The sequence below is a fragment of the Gekko japonicus genome, unplaced genomic scaffold (genome assembly GCF_001447785.1).
Source record: "Gekko japonicus isolate JY-2015 unplaced genomic scaffold, Gekko_japonicus_V1.1 scaffold2289, whole genome shotgun sequence".
NCBI classification, from domain to species: domain Eukaryota; kingdom Metazoa; phylum Chordata; class Lepidosauria; order Squamata; family Gekkonidae; genus Gekko; species Gekko japonicus.
Window position 1 is genome coordinate 78,893 of NW_015172617.1, and position 22,620 is coordinate 101,512.

The window sequence follows — 22,620 nt, forward strand, 5'->3', positions numbered from 1 at the left end:
GTGTCCCCCCCCCCCCCGGGATCCTGTATATTTAACATCAGTATGATAGGCAGAAATGTAACAGGTAAAATTTTACTCAGTGGGCAGAGACAATAATGCAGAAAGCGTCACCTGATATTTTTCTGCCTATTCTAATCTCCATTCTATTGAAGTACCAGAACAATACCAAAAACTGGCAACCCCACCTGGAGGTGGCTGGGACGTATATTCTCTGCTTTTCTCTTTATCACAGTATGCACTGAATCCCTTTCTAGATTCAGCAGAATGGCTAACCAGCCAATTTATTTATTTATTAAATAAGCAGGGTCTGTAGTTGGAAAAATGTTCCAATCCAATTGTTGGGCCAATCATGGACATTTGCTAAATACAGAAAACAAATGAGCAATGTTATGGCCATTCAAAAAACCAGCCCAGGAAACATTTTGCACATACAGAATAAAGTAAGTCAGTTTCAAATTATGTAGTGTACTTGACCCTCCTGTGGTCACACCTCTGAATCAATGTATTTTTCCATGTACATACAGCTTCAGTATATGCTTGGGAGGTGGAGCAAGGGGCAGAAATGCCACTGAGTTATGAGTTGACATAACTTCTAGGTGAAACCCTGGACATGACATCATCACTTTAGGTGATGCTCTGGAATTCTCCCCCAAATTTATGGTATACCAAAGAGTTTTGGGGGCATTCAAGAATGTTGCTGAGGTCACATCCAGGTTTTCACACAGAGCTGATACTGATGTCATTTCTTCTCCCCACATTTCTCCCACAGGCCAGAACACAAGGGCTAGTGAGGCTGCTAGACCACCAAGGGGATTACTGCCCAAAGCGGGCAAATGGTAAGCCTAGGTGCTAGGGTGGCCAGGTCTCCCACTATAACATGAGACCTCCCACCCTGGACCCCCTGTTCCCCACTGCAGCTTGACAGGACAGTGAAGGGAAAAGAGGGGCTATTTGGCATCATGCCAACACCACATCATCACACCCTGCAGAGAAGTCCATCCCAGATTATTCAACAGAAGGGGCCATGACTCAGTGGCATGGTATCTGTGCTGTGTGCAGAGTCCCATCTCCAATTAAAAAATCAAGTAGTAGCTGATGTGAAAATATACAGCTGCTAGAAGGGTGGTGGGTTTTTTTTGCTACATTAATAATAAAAGATGTAGAGGAGAGTCGAATCCTCTTCTCCACTCACACTCAGTTTCTCCATGCATTTTCCTCCCTTTCTGGCCTCAGAACTGGGCAACAGACTCTTATTGTACCACTGCTCTTGAAGAACTCAGAAACAATAGGCCTGGCCAGAACCCATGTTTCCTGTAACGTAACCCAGAATTCTCTGCAATATGCAGTGTTTTCTTGGCAAACACGGTGGTGTGGAAACTGTTTCCCAGAAGGTATAGTGTTTGTCAGCAACTAGAAAAAGGCATTTAGTGGGTCTAGAGGGGGGAAACAGCAGCTTGTAGCCAGCTTGTAACTTACTTTCCTTCAGATCCATAGCTGTTCATACTGTCCTCAATGGATTCATGGCTGGCTTGTCGGATGGTTCGGCTTGGCATCTCAACAGCCAGACCAGTTTCTGTGCTCCGCTGGATTGCACCTTTGAGTTTCCTGCCATCTTCTAAAGCCAAGAGAGAGGGGAGAGGGAGAAGAGAGGGAGAGAGAAGAGGAGAAAGAGATCAGGCAATCAAATGGGACAAAACTATAAACTTAACAAGGAGACCTTTCAAACAATACTTGGACATCTGGAAACTATAACATGCAAGAATCAGGAATTCACACATTCTGATGCAACAAAAAAGGAGTCAAAATGATCCCGTCTCATTTTGCTTATGATGAAAGAGTCATCTGAGTGTTTAGTTGTGAGCAGAGCTAAAGTCCAGTGGATGCAAGAAGGCTTACCTTTCCTTTGGAAAGTTTGTAAGGAATGCTGAATCACCATCTGAGTTCATAATAAAGAATATGAACAAATTAGGTTGTCTGGTCATTTGTCTATCAAACCCAGTACTGTTCACTCCTGTTTACAGCTGTTAGAAGAAGAACCACCTAAGTTGGAGGAATGCTTATCAAGATGAAGAAAGACCACTTAAGTTGGAGAAATGTTTTCTTTCTTTCTTTCTTTCTTTCTTTCTTTCTTTCTTTCTTTCTTTCTTATTTTTCTCTCTCTGTGTGTGTATGCCTAGAAGTCATTGTTGACTTCTGGTGACTGCTGTCCCCCATGGTGGTGGCTGGGCCTGGAGGGGACCCCTGCAATGGCTTGTGCTATATCAACTGGGACGTGCATTATCTGTACCTTTTTTTTTAATTTGGAAGGAATTTAAACCCCCAAAGTATTTTTTTAACTTTTCAGATTTTTCTGCAAACATGGGGAGTACCCCAAATTTGTAGAAAAATCTGTTTAGTGTCGGTGTGGTCCCAATCCACAGATTTAGGTGTCTGCAGATGAGGGCCACATGTCACTATTAGATACATAAGATGATATTTTTTTTGGGGGGGGGATTTGGTTATAAACACCAGGGGGAATTTGGTTACAAACTCCAGTAGAGTAGTTACTTGTGTGGTTCTTGGTTTTGTTTTTCTTTTCTAGTTTACCACTGGCAGTGAATTAGTTATTCTGCCAATCTAGGCTGCAACAATGCATTAAGTCAGATCCTAGAAAACCAGTTTCTCAGGGAGAAAAAACCTTCTACTGAGCAGCTATTTGTTAGTCCTGATATGTAACAAATCTTGATAAACAAAGAAGTCCTTGCAGCTTACTGGACAAAGGTGAAAAGCCATCACTGAAAATATGAACAATCTAATTTCACAATGGCTGAATTACAAGGAAGAATCCCTTTCCATGTCTAGCTAAAACAAACCAGAATGAATAATTTGATACCACAAATTTCCCTTTCCTGAAGGACTAGCCTTCAAAAACCCATCCTCTTGCATTTCCTTTTTTCATTATCCACTCTCACAGTCCACGTTTCTTAGAATATATTATGTTATATAATGAATGTGTAACAAGTACCATTAGCACTAATTGCTTTGTCTGACGTCAGAGATACTGAAGTTTCGGCTGACATGCAATACTTTAAACCGTTAGTGCTGACAAAGGCTGCAAATTCTTTTAATGAATTAGGGTGGCTGGACTCGCTTTAAAATGGGCCCTGCCATTAGAACGCACTATTCTTTTGTGTAGGGGGCAGGTGCCTGCAGTAGGCGTATCACATCAGGTGAGATAATGACCCTCCCAGGCTGCAGTCCTGCCACATTCCATCTAGAGAAGACAATGTTAAATAGCAGCAGTGGGTGGGAGAGTTTAGGTCTCACCCCCCCCCCATGCTGTTTCACTGACCTCAAATAACTATCTTCTGGGACTGTTATGTGCACTCTTGTGAGGAACTTAACAGGCAATCTGTTAACTTCCTTTTCAGTGCAAATAGTCACTGTCTAAATAGCAGGGGCCTTGACTTGGATGGCCCTGGTTAGTATTTGAATGGGACACCACCAAGGAATACTAAGGTCGTTACACAGACGCAGGCCAAGGCAAAGCACCTCTGAACATCTCTTGCCTTGAAAACCCACAGTCACCATAAGATGGCTGTGAGTATATGGCAAACAAACAATGTAGTAACCAGAAAGTATTTGATTTCGATTCTATTAGTAACAGCTGAATTCGTTATTGCAGCCAAATGGAAGGAAAAAACAGCACTTCCTCTTTCATTATGGCATGAGAGGACACGGGGATATTTTATTATAGAGGAAATAACAGATAGTTTGAAGTATACAGACTCTGATGCTTATTATACCTCATTCATTGAGAATTGGTTCCTGGTACTTGACTATATGACTCATTGCAACATACTCCTGAAGGACTTTAGCGTTAATGACTTTTTGATATTTTAAATATTATATTATAAACAGTCTCTCTTCTAGATTTCACATATCGAAAGTCGTTATATTGTTACTGTTGAGTTGTTATAGTTATAAGTAGTTTAAAATCTGTAATGTATTCACACGTTTCTTTGTCAATTGTTATGTACAGTTATAAGAAGAAAGTTTAAAAAAACACAATAGTGAGGGGCTGTTGCGGGGGGGGGAATGGCATGGAAGGAAAGACCCCCATGTTAACTCCCCCATGGCTCAGCTTCCATTTCAATCCAGACCTCAATGGCATTTGTCAATTGTTATGTACAGTTATAAAAAGAAAGTAAAAAAACCCCACAATAGTGAGGGGCTGTTTGGGGGGGGGGATGGCACGGAAGGAAAGAGTTAACTCCCCCATGGCTCAAGCTTCCATTTCAATCCAGACCTCAATGGCTGCTATTTGGAATTCTTTGTAATGTGCTGCCGATATGATCACAGATCTTCCAGCATTTCAGCCGCTTCACTCCTGTGTATTGGCCAGGATATTGCAGTATGATTTGACACCCTGGTCTGCATCATGATTAGCAGCAGGCCTGTTTGAGAAACAAGGTTAAGCCCTCTCCCTTAAGTGTCCTGCTGCCAAGCGTAGCCTCCCTTTCCCTATATGTGACAGCTGGACAGGGAAAATTCCCCCCCCCCCCCATTTTTTTAAATTAAATGTTTAAGAAACAATAACACATCATTGAAAAGAGTATTTCATTGCACAATACAAAATACTAAAATATGTACACTCAAAAACACTACAAACAAGAACGAGGTTTGCTGTAATCTCTTGCAGTTGGTTTGAGATTGGAGTAAACATCGCAGCAACCTTATCTGTTAAACGTTCCAGAGCTGTGTTTAACATTCTTTCAGATATTGGTCTGTCTTTTGAACTTTCCTCATTGTCTCTCTCTGCCCCTCTGTGTGTTAGTGTGTGTGTGTCCGCCCCTCTGTGTGTGTCTCTCTCTGCCCCTCATGCCAGCACCTCCTTCACCTGCTGAGCCAGAAAGAAGGGGGTAAAAGGCAAGAAAGGCTGAATGGGGCACTTGCCACCCTAACCCCCCTCCCCTCTCCAAGTAACAGCACACAAAATCCAAACTTGCCAGCTCACCTCTCTCTTCTCTGCATTCCCTTTCGCTCGAGTTCTTTGGCTTTTCATTGTAAACCTAAGACTGTTTTAGGTGATTTCCAGATAGGTCCAGACTAGAAGCTATTGTGCAGTGTACGTTTGTACATCTTACAATTTTTTCTGTTAAGTCGCTCACTTAACAAAGTAGTCGGAGAGTGATTCAGCAAAGATTCAGCTTTATTCAACAACTCAAACACAACTCCAACACGGATCAACATCTGATAGCCAGAACTCTCCCAGCTAATGTAGCCACGCCTACTGTACAAATACCAACCAATGAGGTTGTCTACATAAAGACCAATCACAGACGTTCCCGCTCAGGGAGCTTACTGTTGCTTGATTGGCTGGTTCTTCATTTTCCTCCAGCTTTTCTACATTCTTTCCAAAACCTGCTTTACTATGATCTTTTTGGACAGATCCAAACCAGAGTAGCTGCCACGTGGATGAGAAAATCTGGATCTTTTCTGGTCCCACCAACATCAACATCATTTCCTCTGCCCCAGTCCTCTGTAGCAACCATTTCCCTCTGCACCACTAAAGGGAGCTTTCAGGATTTTTTAAATTTAGCAGCTGCTAGATAACTATACTGCTGTAACATCAAAACAATCGATCTATTGCTATAACAATCTATCTACCAGGTCCTCTGTGTTTTAAAAGCAAGTCTATCTCCTGCAGCTGCAAAGATAAAATGCGTATCACCACACTGAAAAGTGCTAGAGACTTATTTTTTAAAAAAGAATGTTGGGAATTCAGAGGACCTAGTAGATTAGATCGTTATAGTGATATAGATTGTCATCCAGTAGCACCTTAAAAATCAAAAAGATTTTAAAGGTATGAGCTTTTGAGAGTCAAAGGGAGCTTTGATTCCCTCTAAAGCTTATACTCTGAAAATCCAGTTGGTCTCGGTGCTACTGGACATAAATCTAGCTTCTATTGGATAACATGGCTACCCTCCTGAAACTGTAATGCTAGCATGAGCTAGCAATTGCTGATTGAAAACTAAACAAAACAAAAAGGCAACCACTGGGGGAACTGGGGCAGGGAAAATGCAGGTACACATGCCATACAAAAGCCCCATTGCTGCTACAATCAGCAGCTGCAATCAGAAAACCCTATGAAATCCCTGCTATGCGGAAGACCCCATCTTTTCATTCATGCGCCAACAGCATTGTGCCCTGAATATCACGAAAGCCTCTTGGGGAGACAATGTAATGTCAGAAAAGTGGGATCAAAATGTACTGAATACATTTAAAAAGCCAAACAGAAGAAAGAGAACAGCAATGAGCAAGAGAATTTTCCTTCATAGAATTCTCTCATGTTAAATCCACAATGATAAACTGGGCTAAAAATACAGGACACAATATTGAATGGGCCAAATGGGAGAAAATGTGGAGAAATATGAAAAAAATGAAGGCAACCTCCATGAAGGAAAATCTTTTTAAGATGTTCCACCGTTGGCACCTTACTCCAGCAGTGTTAGCAAAGTGTTATCCAAATGTATCGGAGAAGTGCTGGAAGTGCAAAACTGAGAAAGGTACCTATTTTCATGTCTGGTGGACGTGTATGAAAATTCAGAAGTTTTGGAAAGAAGTGCATAGTGTCTTGGTACAAATTTTTAGAAAGCCAATTCCTTTAGCTTCGGAGATATTTTTACTGAATATAATGCCGGACAATTGGGAAAAAACAGATGAACATCTGCTCACCCACTTGCTCACTGCAGCAAGAATTACTTTGGCAAAATACTGGAAGCAGGAAAATATTCCAGAAATGGAAGAACTTTACAGAGATTGCAGAAATGGATAACCTGACAATGAGGTTACAGGGGAGAGAAGAAAGCACTTACAAGAATATTTAATTAAAATTTTATGAATGACTGGAGAATGTAGTATAGAAGGGATAATCAGTTGAATTGGGTATTGATTTGATATATTTTGCTGACGAGAACAGAAAAATTATTTGTGAAGAATCTTGTATGTTGTTTGTGTTTGATGGAAAACTAATAAAAGAGAAACTAAAAAAAAAAAGAATTCTCTCATGTCAGATGTTGCATAAAACCAGTACCTCAATGAGGGCAGATGCACAGGCCCACCATGGCTGGGGCTTATTCTGTGTCCAGAAGCTGCTGGAAAGCCAGAGGAAGAGACAGCAGCCCAGCCAGCGTCTGCCTGCTCTTCCTCCTTTGCAAGGTAGGGTTGCCAGCCTCCAGGTGCTGGGTAGAAATCTTCTTTTGGGAATGCAACTGACCTCCAGGCAACAGAGATCAGTTCACCTGGAAAAAATGACCACTTTGGAAGGTGGATTGACTCTGCGGTACCATACCCCACTGAAGTCCCTCCCCTCCCCAAACCCCGTCCTCCTCAGGCTCCACCCCCCAAATCTCCAGGTATTTCCCAACCCACAGCTGGCAACCCTGTGCCGGGGCCAGAGTGGGAAAGGGCAGGCTGGGTGAACCACGGCGAAGCCAGAGGGAGGGAGTATGGTGGAACCTGCGGCCACCTGCTCCTACTCCACGCCCTGAGCTACCCCACCCACCCTGAAGTCAGATAGATGGAGTAGAGCCTGGCACAATGGATTTGGCGGCTCCCTGCTCTAAAACCTTCAAAAAGCCTTTTGCTAGCATGGCAGGGAAAATAGCAGCCATGGCTTCAGGTGCTGTAGAAATACAGTGCCGTAGCCTGTCGAACAGCCATGAACCAATACACAAACCATCATTTAAAAACCAGCTGTTTGTTTGCCACCAGCATCCAAGAACAACATATTGCTGCACAGGTTCATAAACTTTTCAAACTAACAATGATGATATTTTTAATTATAATGTTTCAATGTTGTTCTTGGATGTTATCTAAATTGCTGGGTCCTGGTTATTTTTGTGTTTGCCACCAGCAAACAGGATGTCAGCTGGACTGGTGGATGTTCAAGCATCCTGTATCTGGTACTGGGAATAGACTTTGGTATGCTAAGCAATACTAGCTTAAAGAAAAAAACAGCTTCCCCTTTTTGGAGACGGCAGCTTGAAAACATGTTTAGCAGTATCTGAAGAAACCACAGCAGGGATAGGAAGATCTTCCAGCGGTGAGGAGGTAGCCTAGCAATGCCTGGCACAGCCCTTTATCCTGGGGGTCCCCAACGTGGTGCCCGTGTGTGCCTTGGTGCCTGACAACACCTTTCCTGGCACCTGCCCAGTTTTCTTAGGAAATGGGCGGGGACAGGTGAGGCTTTTGCCCAGCAAGTCTTCTGATTGGCCATTGGAGATTTGATTGGCTGTGCAGATTTTTTTTTACAAAAGTTGATTTTGCAGCAGGGGTCACCACAGCAGAAGGGTCTTCACTGTGAAATTAATGGTAAGCTGCAGCAGCCATTTCGTGGCTGGTTCGACCTCCTGCAGCAGCCACCACACTGCATCAGAATTCCAAAGGTGCCCACAGGCTCAAAAGGGTTGGGGACCCCAGCTTTATCCTTTCCCACATGCATACATTTGATGGGTTATTTATATTTCAGGAGCTCTGTCCTCAATAAATAAATAAAAACTTATTAGGGACAGAGTTTGTCAACGTTTGGCCAAAATAGAATGGTGTGCCCAAATCAGCCTTCCGTATCTCCAGTCCTACATTCAATATCAACTATATATAATTCAGCAAAAATGGCTAGAGAGGTGGCAAACCGCCCAGAGCTCACTTGGAACTGAGTGCAGGCTTATTGCCAAGCCCAACATACATGCTGCGACAAAATTAATGTACACCCCATCAGAAGAAAAGGCTGCTGTGGAATGGATTACAGTCAGGAGAAGAGTTTGGGAAGAGCTGTCTTTACATAAGCAGTCCTGCTGATCTTGATTACTTAAATAAAAGATACAGCTCTGACAACAATCCGAGATTAAAAGTAGCCACAGAGTCAGCGCTGGACAGCTTGTCAGGCCCAGCTGTTCACTGAAGTCTGTACACAGCTTTCATATCCAACTAGTTGACGAATTAAAAGCTGCCAGCTTCCCTTGTTTGCTTCGAAAGGCGAATCTTGATAATATATTGTGAATTCTACAGTAATTCATTCTAGCAGAATGGGGCCAGTTCACATAACCAGGGGTTTTTGTTTCCCCCCACACAGCTGTTCCGCAGTGGGATAACCAAGATATGATGGTTGGTATAGCAAACTGGTGTTTAACAACCCAATGTGGATCACTGTACAAATTACCACATCCTGGCTCAGTCTACTACTGAAGGTTCTCCAGGATACGAAACATCACCGTTTGGGGAACACAGCACATTGTAAGTCAACATATGATCATTTCTATAATTCTTACATTTATATCCCATGTAGCCAGCGACAAAGTGTGCGTACATGCAATTGCTTACAGACAATTTTACGATTGTTTACAATCCTGGTCTTCCAGTGATGCTACCTTTTTGTGGAAAGCTGGCATAGTGCAGTGTTTCAACTAATGAACAATGAGGCAGAAGCGCACGTTTTAAATCCCAGCTCAGCTGTGAACTCATAGTACATTTCGAGGCAACCCTAGACAATATCATGTCCAAGGGCAGGCTGATAAGTCAAAGGGGCCCAGGAGCGAGCCAAGCTCTACCACTGCAAGTTAAATGGCCAGTCCACCCTGAATAGGCTTGCTATTTGTTCACCCATAGTGGTTAAACCCAGCCCCAATCCCCCACCCTTGAGGAAAAAATGGCTGGAAAATGGCCTCTATAATGATGCTCTAGGACAGTGATGGCGAACCTTTTAGAGACCGAGTGCCCAAACTGCGACCCAAAACCCACTTATTTATCGCAAAGTGCCAACATGGAAATTTAACCTGAATACTGAGGTTTTACTTTAGAAAAAACAACTCATACATTAACTTAAGATGATCCAAACAAAGTAAGGAAAGCAATCCCAAATGCTTTCATTTACTTAAAATTATTTGGCAGAGAATTCGACACTTTAATGATGGTCTGGGCCTGGCTGGGGCGATGGAATGTGTGCCCACAGAGAGGGCTCTGAGTGCCACCTCTGGCACCCGTGCCATAGGTTCGCCACCACTGCTCTAGGATTTTCACCATATCTCTATGGTCTTTACCATAGAAATTAGGGGAAATTGCTAGAGTGTTGCCCAGAAGTGACATCACAACATCCTCACCACCTCCTCTCTTTTAGGCAAATCCCTAAAAAAAAAAAGGCAACATTTAACCAGACAGTGCTGGCAGTCCCAACCCTGATTACCTTAACCCTCTCCCATTGTGAATGTCACATGGTAAAATAAGAGCTTATCTTGCAGAGTTAGTAAGAGCCCTGCTGGATCAGACAAAAGGGTCATCTGGTTTAGCTTCCCTTTTCCCACAGTGGCCTAGGTGTTGCTGGGATGCCCACAAGAAGAGCATAAAGACAATGTTCCTCTACAGTTTATCTCCTGCAACTCATATTCAAGGCTACATTGCCTGGCTTCATGAAGTTGTCTAATTCCCTTCCATCAAAGCATGGCTGTCACATAGGGCTGCCAATCTCCAGTTGGGGCCTGGAGATCTCTCAGAATTATAACTGATCTCCAGACATCAGTTCTCTGGAGAAAATGGCTGCTCTGGAGCTTAGACTCTATTGCAGGGGTGTTGAAGTCATTTGTTATGAGGGCCGAATCTGACATAAATGAGACCTTATCAGGCCGGGCCATGTGTGCCATAAAATGTAATGCCAGGTAGTGGAGACAGGACACAGACAAACACAAAGACTTTTTAAAACTTTAAATAAAACATGCTTAAGCACTCTTGCAATATTTTGTTTATTTAACAGTCTCTGATAACTGACACCTCTTGCTCTGAATTATTGCATCAAAATGTCTGTGCTGTAGTAATCTTGAGTATGCTGTTCAGGTGTGTATCTGTAAGCTGCAAACCTACTTTTGATTTATTGACATTCATTACAGAAATCTCACGCTCAGTGTTCTGAGCCTAGGACCCAGGGGAAAACATGAAGCGGCTGGGCATTGTGAGCTTTTGTACATAAACTGCTTCATGTGCTGGTCAAGAACATGGGAAGGCATCCTGGCACAGACTGAGGGCCATGTATTTGTCTATAGTCTATCCCAGAGAAATAACTACAACATCCTACAAAGGAAATTTGCTGGGTGAACTTGGTCTGGCACATACTCTCAGCCTAATCCACCTCACTGGCTTGTTGTTATACCTCATCTAAATAGTTCACATTGCTTTCCTGCTGCGAAAGAGGATCATGAGGGCATGAATACAGCGAAAAAGGGGAGGGGAACCCAGTTGCACCCAGGAGAGCCACAGCATAACAAGCTCAACAAAACACACACAGTCTCTCATTCTGTGTAGCAAGGCAAAAAGCTCATACATTGAATAAAGATTGGTCTTAAAGGTGCTTTGTGTGATTAAAGAACTAGGGATGAGGAGGGGGAGGAGCCTCAGCCAATGGAGGGAAGAGAGGCTTGGCTCAGTAGCTCTGCTGTGCGATTGATAGAGCCTGGCAAAGCAAGCTCTCAATCTTTCCCTCCTTCCCTCCCCCCCTTTCTCCCCAAGTGAAGAGGGGGAGGAGCCTCAGCCAATGAAGGGAAGAGAGGCTTTGCTCTGTAGCTTCTGTGCAACTGAGAGCCTGGCAAAGCAAGCTGTGATGCAGAAGAAAGCAGGAGAGAGGGAGAAGGAAGCAGAAGAGAGCCAGTTATTTGCAGGCCGGATATGAGCCCTGTGGAGGCTGAATCCGGCCCATGGGTCACATGTTTGACACCCCTGCTCAATGGCATTAAACCCTGCTGAAGTCCCTCCTGAGGCTCCACCCTCAAATCTCCAGAAATTTCCCAACCTGGCACTAGCAATCCTACCATCACTACACCTTCTGGCAATGACTTCCATTCTAGTACTTGGGGACAGGGAGGGAGAATATTTTCCCTATCCTCCCCTACCTTATCATTAACGTTACAAACCTTTATCATATCCCCACCTACACTAAAGCTCCCCAAATGCTTTCACATTTCCTACAAGCCATTTGTCTGTTTCTAGCTCTGTATCTTTTTGAGATGAGGGCTGAACACACTATTACAGATGCGGGTTGTTAAGAATTACAAAGATGAATGTATGTGAACCAGTAAAAGTAGTTAGGGGGAAAGTTCTACAGATACCAAAGACATGATTCAGCCAAAGTAGAACAACTGCTTAAATCTTGCCCACTGAAAGCAACAAGACTTAGAAGTTAATTTTGGCTGAATTAAGTCCTAAGTATTACAATTTCTTTTTTTAAAAAAAATTCTTGATTCTGTTTTTTGCTTTACTTTTAGTGCTTTATTGTCCTGGCTCCCCAGTTCCTCATTTTAAACTCCATTTGCTGTGATTGCCATTCATTTCTCATCTCAATTTGGGTTCATATTTGGCTTCCTAGTGGCAGAGGAGGAAATTAATTTAGTGGGTTGTAGAAGTATTTCTGAAGTATCTTCAATATCTGCTAGATTAAGTGCTATTGATTTGGGGTTGAATAGAAACCAGATAAATTTAAAATGAATTCGTTTACTGTCCAGGATTGCTTCTTTTGTCTTGAAGCAAACTGTGTATTAATTGATCTAAAGTTTATGTACAAATAGAACTTTAGCAAACTGACTATTGTTTTTGTGAGAACACCACAACAATGAAGACCTTTCTGTTTAACTGTACAAAACTGATTAGCCAATAAAGCAACCTACAAAATAGCATTAAGAAAATCCAGACGCTCATTTTAAAGATCCAACTGGACTTTCTTTTTATTTCCTATAAAGATGGCCACAAGGAAATAATCATTACCTACAAGATCCAAACAAAACTTTGAATGTGTAAGGACAATCTATCTATTACAATTTCATCCTACCATACATCCAAGGAGTTCACAAAGGGATTCATGGTCCTCTTTTCCTCCATTGTCTAGGATTGCCACCTCTGGGTTGGGAAATTCCTGGAGATTTTGGGAGTGGAGTAAGTTTGCAGTCCTCAGGTGGGAGTGGAGGATCCTCCACTGGCCAGCTGACTGGCAGGGGGAAGCCCCACCCCCAACAGCTACAAACCTGCACGCCATCCCCAATGGGATGACATCACACGAAAGTGACATCATCACACCAAGGACGTTGTTACCACATGACGTCCCTGGAGCAATGACACCACCCGGAAGTGACGTCATTGCATCGGGGATAGTGCGTGATGACATCCCTGTTTGGGGTTGGGATTTTTCCCACCGGTCAGCTGTCTGGCAGTGGATCAAAGCCCCCCAAAGTGGGGGCAGTGGATCAAAGCCCCCCAAACCCTCACAGGGACCTGGGGGCTGGCAAGCCCACTTGAGCTTTATTTAAGGATAGTGCGTGATGACATCTCTGTTTGGGGTTGGGGGTTTTCCCACCGGTCAGCTGTTCGGCAGTGGATCAAAGCCCCCCAAAGTGAGGAAACCCTCACTGGAACCTGGGGGCTGGCAAGCCTACTTGAGCTTTATTTCTACAATAAAAACCACAGCAACTACCTTTCAAGGTACAAAATCAGCTAAATACTATTTAAGCATCTACCTTAATTGGGCACCTAAGGTAGTCAGCAAAAGACAGAGGGAAACTGGTTGAAAATGAAAGCATTCCTGACAATCACAAAAAGCCACCGTAAAGGAACTGCTGAAAAGCAGTAAGATACGTGTTGATTTCTGTACCCCTTACAGCAGCATAGCATGAAGAAATATCTGTAAAAGGAATCACAGAATTACTAATGTGCAGACAGTTCTAGCCTGAGCTCTCACCATCAACGCTGGGTAGGAGAAGAAGAGATTGGATTTATACCCCGCCCTTCGCTACCCAAAAGTGCATCAGAGCGGCTTACAAACTCCTTTCCCTTCCCCTCCCCACAACAGACACCCTGTGAGGTAGGTTAGGCTGAGAGAGCTCTGACAGAAACTGCTCTTTTTCAAGAATAGCTCTTATCAGAACTACGGCTTGACCAAGGTCATCCAGCCAGGTGCAAGTGGAGCAGTGGGTAAAAGGTTCCCGCTCCACTGGCAGGGTTGCCAGCTTCCAGGTGGGGCCTGGGGATCTCCCGCTTTTACAACTGATCTCCAGCCAGGTATTTTCCAACCCAGACCTGGCAACCCTAGCTCTGGGCCCAGACAACTTGTGATCCGCCAAGCTTAATGCGTCCTACTAGAGTTGCCAGGTGTCCCCTCCCCCTGGGCCACCAGCAGGGGATGGGGGCATAGGGTTGCGAGATCTAGGTTCAGAAACTCCTGGAGATTTGGGGAAGGAGTCTGGGGAGGACAGGAACCTCAGTGGGGCTCAATGCCATACGGTCCACCCTCCAAAGCATCCATTTTCTCCAGGGGAACTAATCTCCGTAGTTTGGAGGTGAGCTGTAATTCCGGGGAATCCCCAGGTCCCACCTGGAGGCTGGCATCCCTACTACTCACCATGTATTCTGAACCACCAGGTGTCAACTCCCCACCCACCCACAGGCAGGAAAAACAGGAGACTAATTGAGCCTTGGGTTGCCCTCAGCTGAGGTTTGAATGTTATTGGATTGGGGACTGGGCTTCCTGATTTTTTCTTTCTCGGCACATTCTATTAAGTCATTCTATTAAGTCATCCTTACAGAATCCACTCCTGATACCACTGTAATGGTGTCACCCTCCTGCTGGGGACTGGCAGGAGGGATGCAAACAGCCAAATTAACTTTCAGCAATGAGCGCAGGGATGTTCAAAGGGGGGGAAGTGCCAGCTTCTTTCCAGGAGATTTCCCATGTGCCCTGGCATGTGCTGCAGGAGCATGGTGACCTGCCCCTACGACTTCCAGGGAGTTAAGAATAGAAGGTGGAACACAGAAAATAAACAACTGAATATTGTATGAGGTACTTAGACAATTTAACGATGTAACGGTAACCCCCCCCATGTATGTATGTTTGTTTGTGTATGTTTGTTGTTTATCAAATTAAAAATGTTTGTGGGGGGAAGAATTTGGGTGATTTTGTAAAACAACAGCTCTCTCTGCAAACCCAAACCTCTGGTTTTCAAACATTGGATTAAAAAAAATGACGTCTCTGCTTACAATATCGTTGCCTGGCTGATGTTGCAGGTCAGGTTTCTTGCTTCATTGTTCTTGTTATTTAGTTTAAACACGTTTTCTTCCCCCTTTCTTTTCTTCCTTTTCTGGCTTATTCAGATGCACGGAGCACAACTGCCTGTGGACTGTTTGCCAGGAGGCATTTCATTACACGTCCATTCTGAAGAATCCCTTTGGTCCGAAATACAGTGGATAAAAATAGCATTTCCAACAGAATGGCAAGAATACCTAACACCTCGACACACAAAGCAATTGGCCTTCCGTAGGAGTCTGGCACAAGCTTTGCTTCCTTACTTTTAGCTGGCAACGTTGCTTGGAGGTGACTGTTTCAGGGAGAAGGGCCACAGGCAAAAATCCAGGACGGAGGTCTGTTTCTGAATGCCGTTTCACCCTGCTTGAGTGGAAGACTGCATGTACCTGTCAGGCATGTCAAGGGCATCTGTCTTAATGGGCTCAGAATTCTGCAAGCACTTGAAGCCCGGCATTTTTATACTGCACCCAGGAACCAGCAAGACTAACAACGATGCTGCCAAAATAATCAAGTGGGAAAAGGACAGTAAATGGCAGAAGGATGAGTCAGCTTGCTTCATTCTCTGGGCTGTCGTTTGAGTCACTGGAGGCCTTCCAGAATACACACAGCTTAGAATTGCCACCTGAAGAGCAGCAACCTGTATGGGTGACCCCATTTACACATGCCAGGGAATGAGGTGCTAGAATGGACTTCACAATAGAATACAGTGCTTCAGACCCCTGGTGCAAGATCCCAGCTCTCACTGTTCATTCACATATTTTGAAAAACACCTCTGTGCAAACAGAAAACTACCACAACAGGGAGAAACTTTCTCCCTTTTCTCCTTGCTTCCTCTGTGCTGCTTTTCTGTTTGCAGGGGATTTTTATACAGGAGACCATTCAAAATGAGACCCCTCCACTCCCTGCAGTCTGAAGGGGTGCAGCCAACTCTATTTCCTCAGCATTTCACTCTCACTGTAGTGTGTATTCTGTGTGGCTCCTTTCCCTCTGGTGCCAAGGAGAGAACATGGCAGCCACTGCTTCAGTTCACAAAGGCTGCGATCATACGGAGCGGAAGCTACGGCAGGCAAACGATTCCCCCGCGGATTAAAGGGACACGATCAGACAGATACATCTGTCTGGCGTCCCGGAGTCGTTGGCGGGGCGTCTCGTTGCGCCGCAGGAGCGGTGCAAAAAAACACCAAGGAAAGGTCAGTATCATCGGGAACTGCGGGGCGGCCGGGCGGAAGTCTGATCATGCAAATGTGCATCGTTTCACCCTGGGGCAAACAGCCTCGCTTCCCGCCCGCAGTTCCTCGCTGGTGTGATTGGAGCCACCGACTGGCTTGTCGAGGGGGAGGGGGAGGGCACTCCAAAATCCTGTAATCTTGGCATGCAAAATAGGCATTGCAGTGATGCTTGATGTCACTTCTGGTATAAACCCAGAAGTGATGTCAGCGCATCAATGCTATTTGGATTCCATGAAAACTCTTGCACAGGAAATTATGTCCCAACATTGCCAGAGTCTATTGTGCATATCCCTACCCTTACAGCTCCTGTTTAATTTTCACTCTAAACTGTGGAATCTTGTGAGCAAAAATGATACTTTCTGAGCGACTGGCATTAAAGTTGTGAGCGAGCGATTTGGCTACTGCATGAATTAGTTTGCTCTGGAGCCATCCTTCCTGAGCTAAGGCTGTGGTCACATGCACCAATTGAAGCGGAGGGGAAGTGAGGTAATTTGACCCACAGATCACACACCCCTTCGTAGCTGTGGGCGCAGCCCATCACAGTGTGATCAGATGCAACTGCAGGTGAGTCTCTTTTTTGCCATTGTGATCGCAGCCTAAGACAAAAATGTGTGAGCCGGAGGCTAAAAAACTGTGAGCTAGCTCACACTAACTCAGCTTAGAGGGAACACTGCTTCTGTTGGTTGCTGTCACTCAGTTGGCAACCCCAATTTTTTCCCATGATCAGTGGTTTCAAGGCATTGTCATTTAATGTATCTAAAAATATCGCATCTCATAACTGCCGGAGAATATGCTAAAGTAAGATGGAGTTGGTAAATTAGAAAGAACTGAACTTGATTACCCCTGTACAGAACTGAGGGGTATCATCAAACTCTGTACTCTTGTTAGAAGGTCAAGTAAATGACATGTGAAAGAATGCTTTCCATAAGCTGTGTTTGTTGCAGAAATTACTTCCCTTTCTCTACTGTGTGGACCTGGCCATGCTGATTTATGCTTTTGCAATCTCAAGATTAGACTATAGCAATGTGCTTTCTGCCAGCCTGCCCTTGAAAACTATTTGCAAGATACCACTAGTGCAAAATAGGGCCACTCACCCATATTTTAGAGAGTGCAGATGATGGGATCGTATTACTCCCATCTTTTTTTTTAATTAAAAAAAACTTTTTGGTGAGTAGTGTATGTGTGTATATGACTGGAAGTCATAGTTGACTTCTGGTGACCCCTAGTGAGGCTTGGACATTTCAGAGAGGTGGCTTACTATTGCCTGCCTCTGCATCCAAGCCCTGGTATTCCTTGGAGGTCTCCCTTCCAAGTACCTGCCAGGGTCAGCTCTGCTTAGCTTCCAAGATCTGATGAGATTGGGCTTGCCAAATTGGCCACCGCTGTGCCTCCAGGTCCATTTGCCACCTCTGATTGTCCTAAGGTCTTGTCCTTGCTGAACCCTCTTTGCCATCTGTCCAATAGTACAGACACATTCTGCTAGCCGCTCCTTTCCTGGAATGTCTGCCCTGAAATGAAGTAGAAGGCTCCTAAGTTGTCTCCTTCCCACAACAAGCACTGCAGCTTTCCCCTCTTTAACTTGGAGGCTTTTAATGTCTGTATATACACACCTATGCTTTGATATTTTCCCTCCATGTGCCCTTGATGTGACACACTTTCCCCCACAGCCCTTTAGTCTCCTTAGGCAGATGTGATTTCCTGGCAACCTCGCATTGTCAAGTTCTAACCCATGCCCATTTACGTGACCCAGGCTAGTCAGTCTATCATCCTTTTAGACTGAGTCATCCCAGACAAGATAATCTCCAGTTCCTCTTGGTTTTTCTGCGACCTTTTAAGGTATTGAGTTCTGGCAGCCCATTTCCATTCTGATTCTAGGGGAGCTCAGCTCTTCTGTACAAGCTTGTCCCAAAACCTTCCCCCATACTTGACAAATCTAAACTCTTAGGACCCCTAATCTCTATCTATTTTGTTGGCCCTGTGCAAAGAATAGGCAGTATTTCTTAAAATGTTTCCTTGGAGCTCCTGGGTTTTAATTTCCTTCCTCGCATCCTAAAGTTTTGGTCTAGGACCACATGACTACACTCTTCAGTATTATTGGTGTCAATGTGCACTGGCTTCTCCCCTGTGCAATTTACCAGCCTATTTAGATAGCAAATTATGGCCCCGGTCACATGAGCGGAAAAAGCCACGGGGGAAGTGCGGCTTTTTAGAGCCGCAACAAACAGAAGCGTGGCAGCGGGATCAGACAGGTCCCCCGAGGCTCTGCGCTTCTGCCGGCAGCCACGATCACGTGCTGCAGGAGAAGCGATGCTAAGAAGGGCGAGGAGGGCCAGCCACAGCAGTTGTGCGCATGCACAGTTCGCCATTGCCACGCATACCATGGGATAACCGCGCATTGGCGATCCCATGGCCACTGGTGCTGCACGTCATCCGGTAGGTACTGCCCTTTCACTAGTCTCTTTTAGATCCGCATCTTTGGCCGGAAGCTACAGGTTAGGGGCAGGTGCGCGACGCTTGCCGGATGTTGGCATCTGATCGCGCCGGTTTAATCCGCCCTCAATCTGTCCGTTTCGCGGGGCAAATCTTCCCGTGTGATCGAGCCTATGTCTGTTAGCTTTGTTTAGTCAGTAGAAAAGAGTAAGAGTCCAGTAGAACAGTAAAGACTAACAACATTTGTGGTAGGGTGTGAGCTTTCGTGAGTCACTGCTCACTTCTTCAGATCAGTAATTCTTTTTACTCTTATTTATATCCCTCCTTTCACCCCAACGGGGACCCAAAGCAGCCCACATCACTCTCCTCTCCTCCATTTTATTCCTACAACAACTCTGTGAGGTAGGATAGGCTAAGGAGGTGAGACTGGCAGAAGGTTACTCAGCAAGCTTCCATGGCAGAGTGGGGATTTGAACATGGACTTCTCAGTGATATCTCCATTAAGTTAAAATGCTCGTCACAGCCTCAGGTCTCTATGTTCCTATGGATCAGCTCTCACTTCACCAAGTGCCCTCTTCCCTTCCATACCCAAAGGGGATGCCTTGGCACAAGAAGGTATCAGTGCGCCGTCTGAGTCATTTGGGTCCTTTCTATGTGATCATTTCTCCCCCCCCCCTCAACTAGACATCATTCTGCCCCAAGATCTTCAGTCGCCCAGACAGCGGAGGAGCTGTCACCATGCCAGTTTGGTGTAGTGGTTAGGAGCACAGACTGTAATCTGGGAGAATTGGGTTTGAATCCCTACTCCTCCACTTGCAACTGCTGGTGTGACCTTGGGTCAGTCATAAGTTCTTTCAGAGCTGTTCTCTCAGGAGCAGTTCTCGAAAGAGCTCTCTCAGCCCCACCTACCTCACAGGCAGTGTTCTCTCTAAGCTGAGTTAGTGTGAGCTAGCTCACAGTTTTTTAGCCTCCGGCTCACATATTTTCATCGTAGCTCAGGAAGGAGGGCTCCCGAGCAAAGTAATTTATTCAGTAGCCAAATCACTCGCTCACAACTTTAATGCCAGTAGCTCACCGAGTAGAACTTTTGCTCACAAAACTCCACAGCTTAGAGGGAGCATTGCTCACAGGGTGTCTGTTGTGGAAAGGGGAAGGGAAAGGAGATTGTAAACCGCTCTGAGACTCCTTCAGGTAGTAAAGGGTGGGGTATAAATCCAATCTCCTCCTGCTCCTCTTCCTCTCCTCCTCCTCATGTCTCCAAAAGTTTCTTCTATATACCTCTCAGCTTCTCCATGTCAGCAGCATGAGCCTCAAAGGTACAAATTCATTCCCTGAGAGGCATGACCTCACTATATTGAGCAGACAGTCACAACTTCTGCCTGTCAGGCAGATAGTCATACATGCAACACACTGGACTGACACCACCACCCTGGTATTTTTCTACCTCTGGGCTGTTTTTCCCCCTTCTAGCTTATTCTTTTAAGGTGTTTATTTGAACACATGAAGTCAAGAAACTCCCTTGTACCAAACCAGTTCATTGGTCTATCAAGGTTATTATTGTCAACTTTGATTGGCAGCAGCACTCTAAGGCAAAGGTGTCGAACTCATTTGTTACGAGGGCCGGATCTGACGTAATTTTATGTCACTTTGTTGGGCCGAACCGTGTGTACCATAAAATGTAATGGCAAGTACCCGAGCTATAAACTGTAAGGACAGCAGCTGGTAAGCTCTGAGTTTATGTATCTTCACTGCAAGACCTCATGCGCTGGGAGGGAGGTGCAAAGGAAAACCTGCATGGGTGGACTGGACAACCAGCGGTGCAGCACTGGGCAGACGCTCCTACACTGCTTGACTTCTGCAGACAAAGTTGTTCTGCCATGCTGAAGCCACAAATGAGGTGGCTTTGCCCACTCCCCCCTGAGCAGTCTCCTGTTCTCTCCCTTACACTAGACGTTAGCAGGCCGCATAAAAGCCCTGGACGGGCCGGATCCGGCCCCCAGGCCTTACGTTTGACACCCCTGCTCTGAGGTCTCAGGTAGTGGTAGAACTCAGCAGGAGAAACTCAGATGTGGGTTCATTCTCTTTGATACCACGCTGATACGAAATGTCACTTCCAGAGCAAAACCAGAAGTGTGGCAGGGAGTGGGAGCCCAATGTGGAGAGGTCTCTTTAGTGGGAGACCTGACCCCCCTGCATAGTGATCTTTCACAGAACCTACTACTGGGTAATGTTAACGGGAGATGCCAGGGATTGAACCTGGGACCTTCTGAGTGCTGAGCCAGTGCTCCAACGGTGAGCCACAGCCCCTTCCTAATTTGGCACCGTGCAGTTAACCAGTAACCAGACGGCCAGAGTTTAGTGCCCTGGCTTTCTCACCCTGTTGCTGAACATGCATACCTATTTTTTCAGACACTTTCTGACTGGAGCTTGGTTGCTTAGCGATATAGGATATGCTTGCAGATGTGTGTGTGTTAAGTGCTGTCAAGTTGCTTCTGACGTCTGGCGACCCTATGGATTAATGTTCTCCAAAACATCCTATTGTGAACAGTCATTCTCCAGTCTTGCAAACTGAGGGCCGTGGCTTCTTTTATTGAGTCAGTCCATCATGTTGGGTCTTCCTCTTTTCCTGCTCCCTTCAACTGCTTGCAGATAGCCCTCCATATATACAGCTGTGGCAAAACCAGCACCCTTCAGTAACTAGCCACAGTAATCAGGGCAGGGTGTATGACAGTGTCATCCCATGTAGAGTACACTGTGTCTGAACTCACTGAAATCAATGAGCTTAGACTGGATGAACTCCTTGCAGGATTGTACTGTATGTTTGCTTCTATGGTGATTGCAGAATTAGCTTGGTTTAAAATAAAAGGCACTTTGGAGTTCAGGGCAGTGATTTTTGGAACACAGTCTGTGTCGTTGCCACAGAGGAACTCACAATCACTAATAAGCTCTTCCTGCTTGAACTTGCATGCCCACTAGGATCCACCCACACAAGTTATTATTTCATGAGCAGGATCCACAGATAAGTCACAGAGTGACAATAAATAATTACAACCAATGCTTGTTTCCTAACCCAAAGAACTCCCTGCATGCAGAAAAGAAACATATCATGGAAAGTGCTAGGCTAGAATCTTTCTTCCTAATGTGCTAGATTTCTAAGGTTGCCTACTGCATATAAAGTATGAATGAATCAAAGCCCATTGTAAGACTATATTGATCCCTTTTTGGTCAGATGGACAACCTACCTTGGGGAACCGGACTCTAAAAAGAAGACAACTGTCAAAAATGTTGACTGATTAGTCCTTGTGACAATCCTAAATCCATTGGGTGCTCTCCTGCACATAGGGCTGCCAACTCATTGACACAGAGGGTCAACAGTGGGAGGGCTTCTAATGTCCTGGCCCCACTGGTGGACCTCCTGATGGCACTGGTATTTCTGGCCACTGTGTGACACAGAGTGTTGGACTGGATGGGCCTTTGGCCTGATCCAACATTGGCGTCTCTTATGTTCTTATGTTCTTAACTCAAAGTTTGGAAATACCTGGAGATTTTAGGATGGAGCCTGGGAGGGTGGGGTTTAGGGAGGGGAGGGACCTTGGTAAGATACAGTGCCATGCAGCCTACCTTCCAAAGCAGCTGTTTTCTCCAGGAGAAGCTGAATAAATGTTTTAAATAAATAATTCCAAATCTGTAATTCCAGATCTCCAGCCCCCACCTGGAGGTTGGCAACCATATCTTCACAGAGCAGTGTTTCATGTTTCTAATGCGCACTTTGTATTTCTTTTTTTGAATGTCACCCAGCTGAGAGTCTTATCTGCCTGGAAATCAGCATTCAGTTGTTGGTTGGTTGGGGTAAATTACAAAGCTCCTCAT

General features: G+C 45.0%; 1 protein-coding gene across 1 annotated transcript in view; it reads right to left on the reverse strand.

Moving 5' to 3' along the window:
* The window catches only part of RIMS4 (regulating synaptic membrane exocytosis 4), a 118,637-nt gene that overhangs the window by 30,589 nt on the left and 65,428 nt on the right, over positions 1 to 22,620 (reverse strand). The window contains exon 2 of the mRNA XM_015421657.1: positions 1,477 to 1,615. Within this exon, the coding sequence (XP_015277143.1) occupies positions 1,477 to 1,615 (139 nt within the window). The remainder of the gene's footprint in view (positions 1 to 1,476; positions 1,616 to 22,620) is intronic.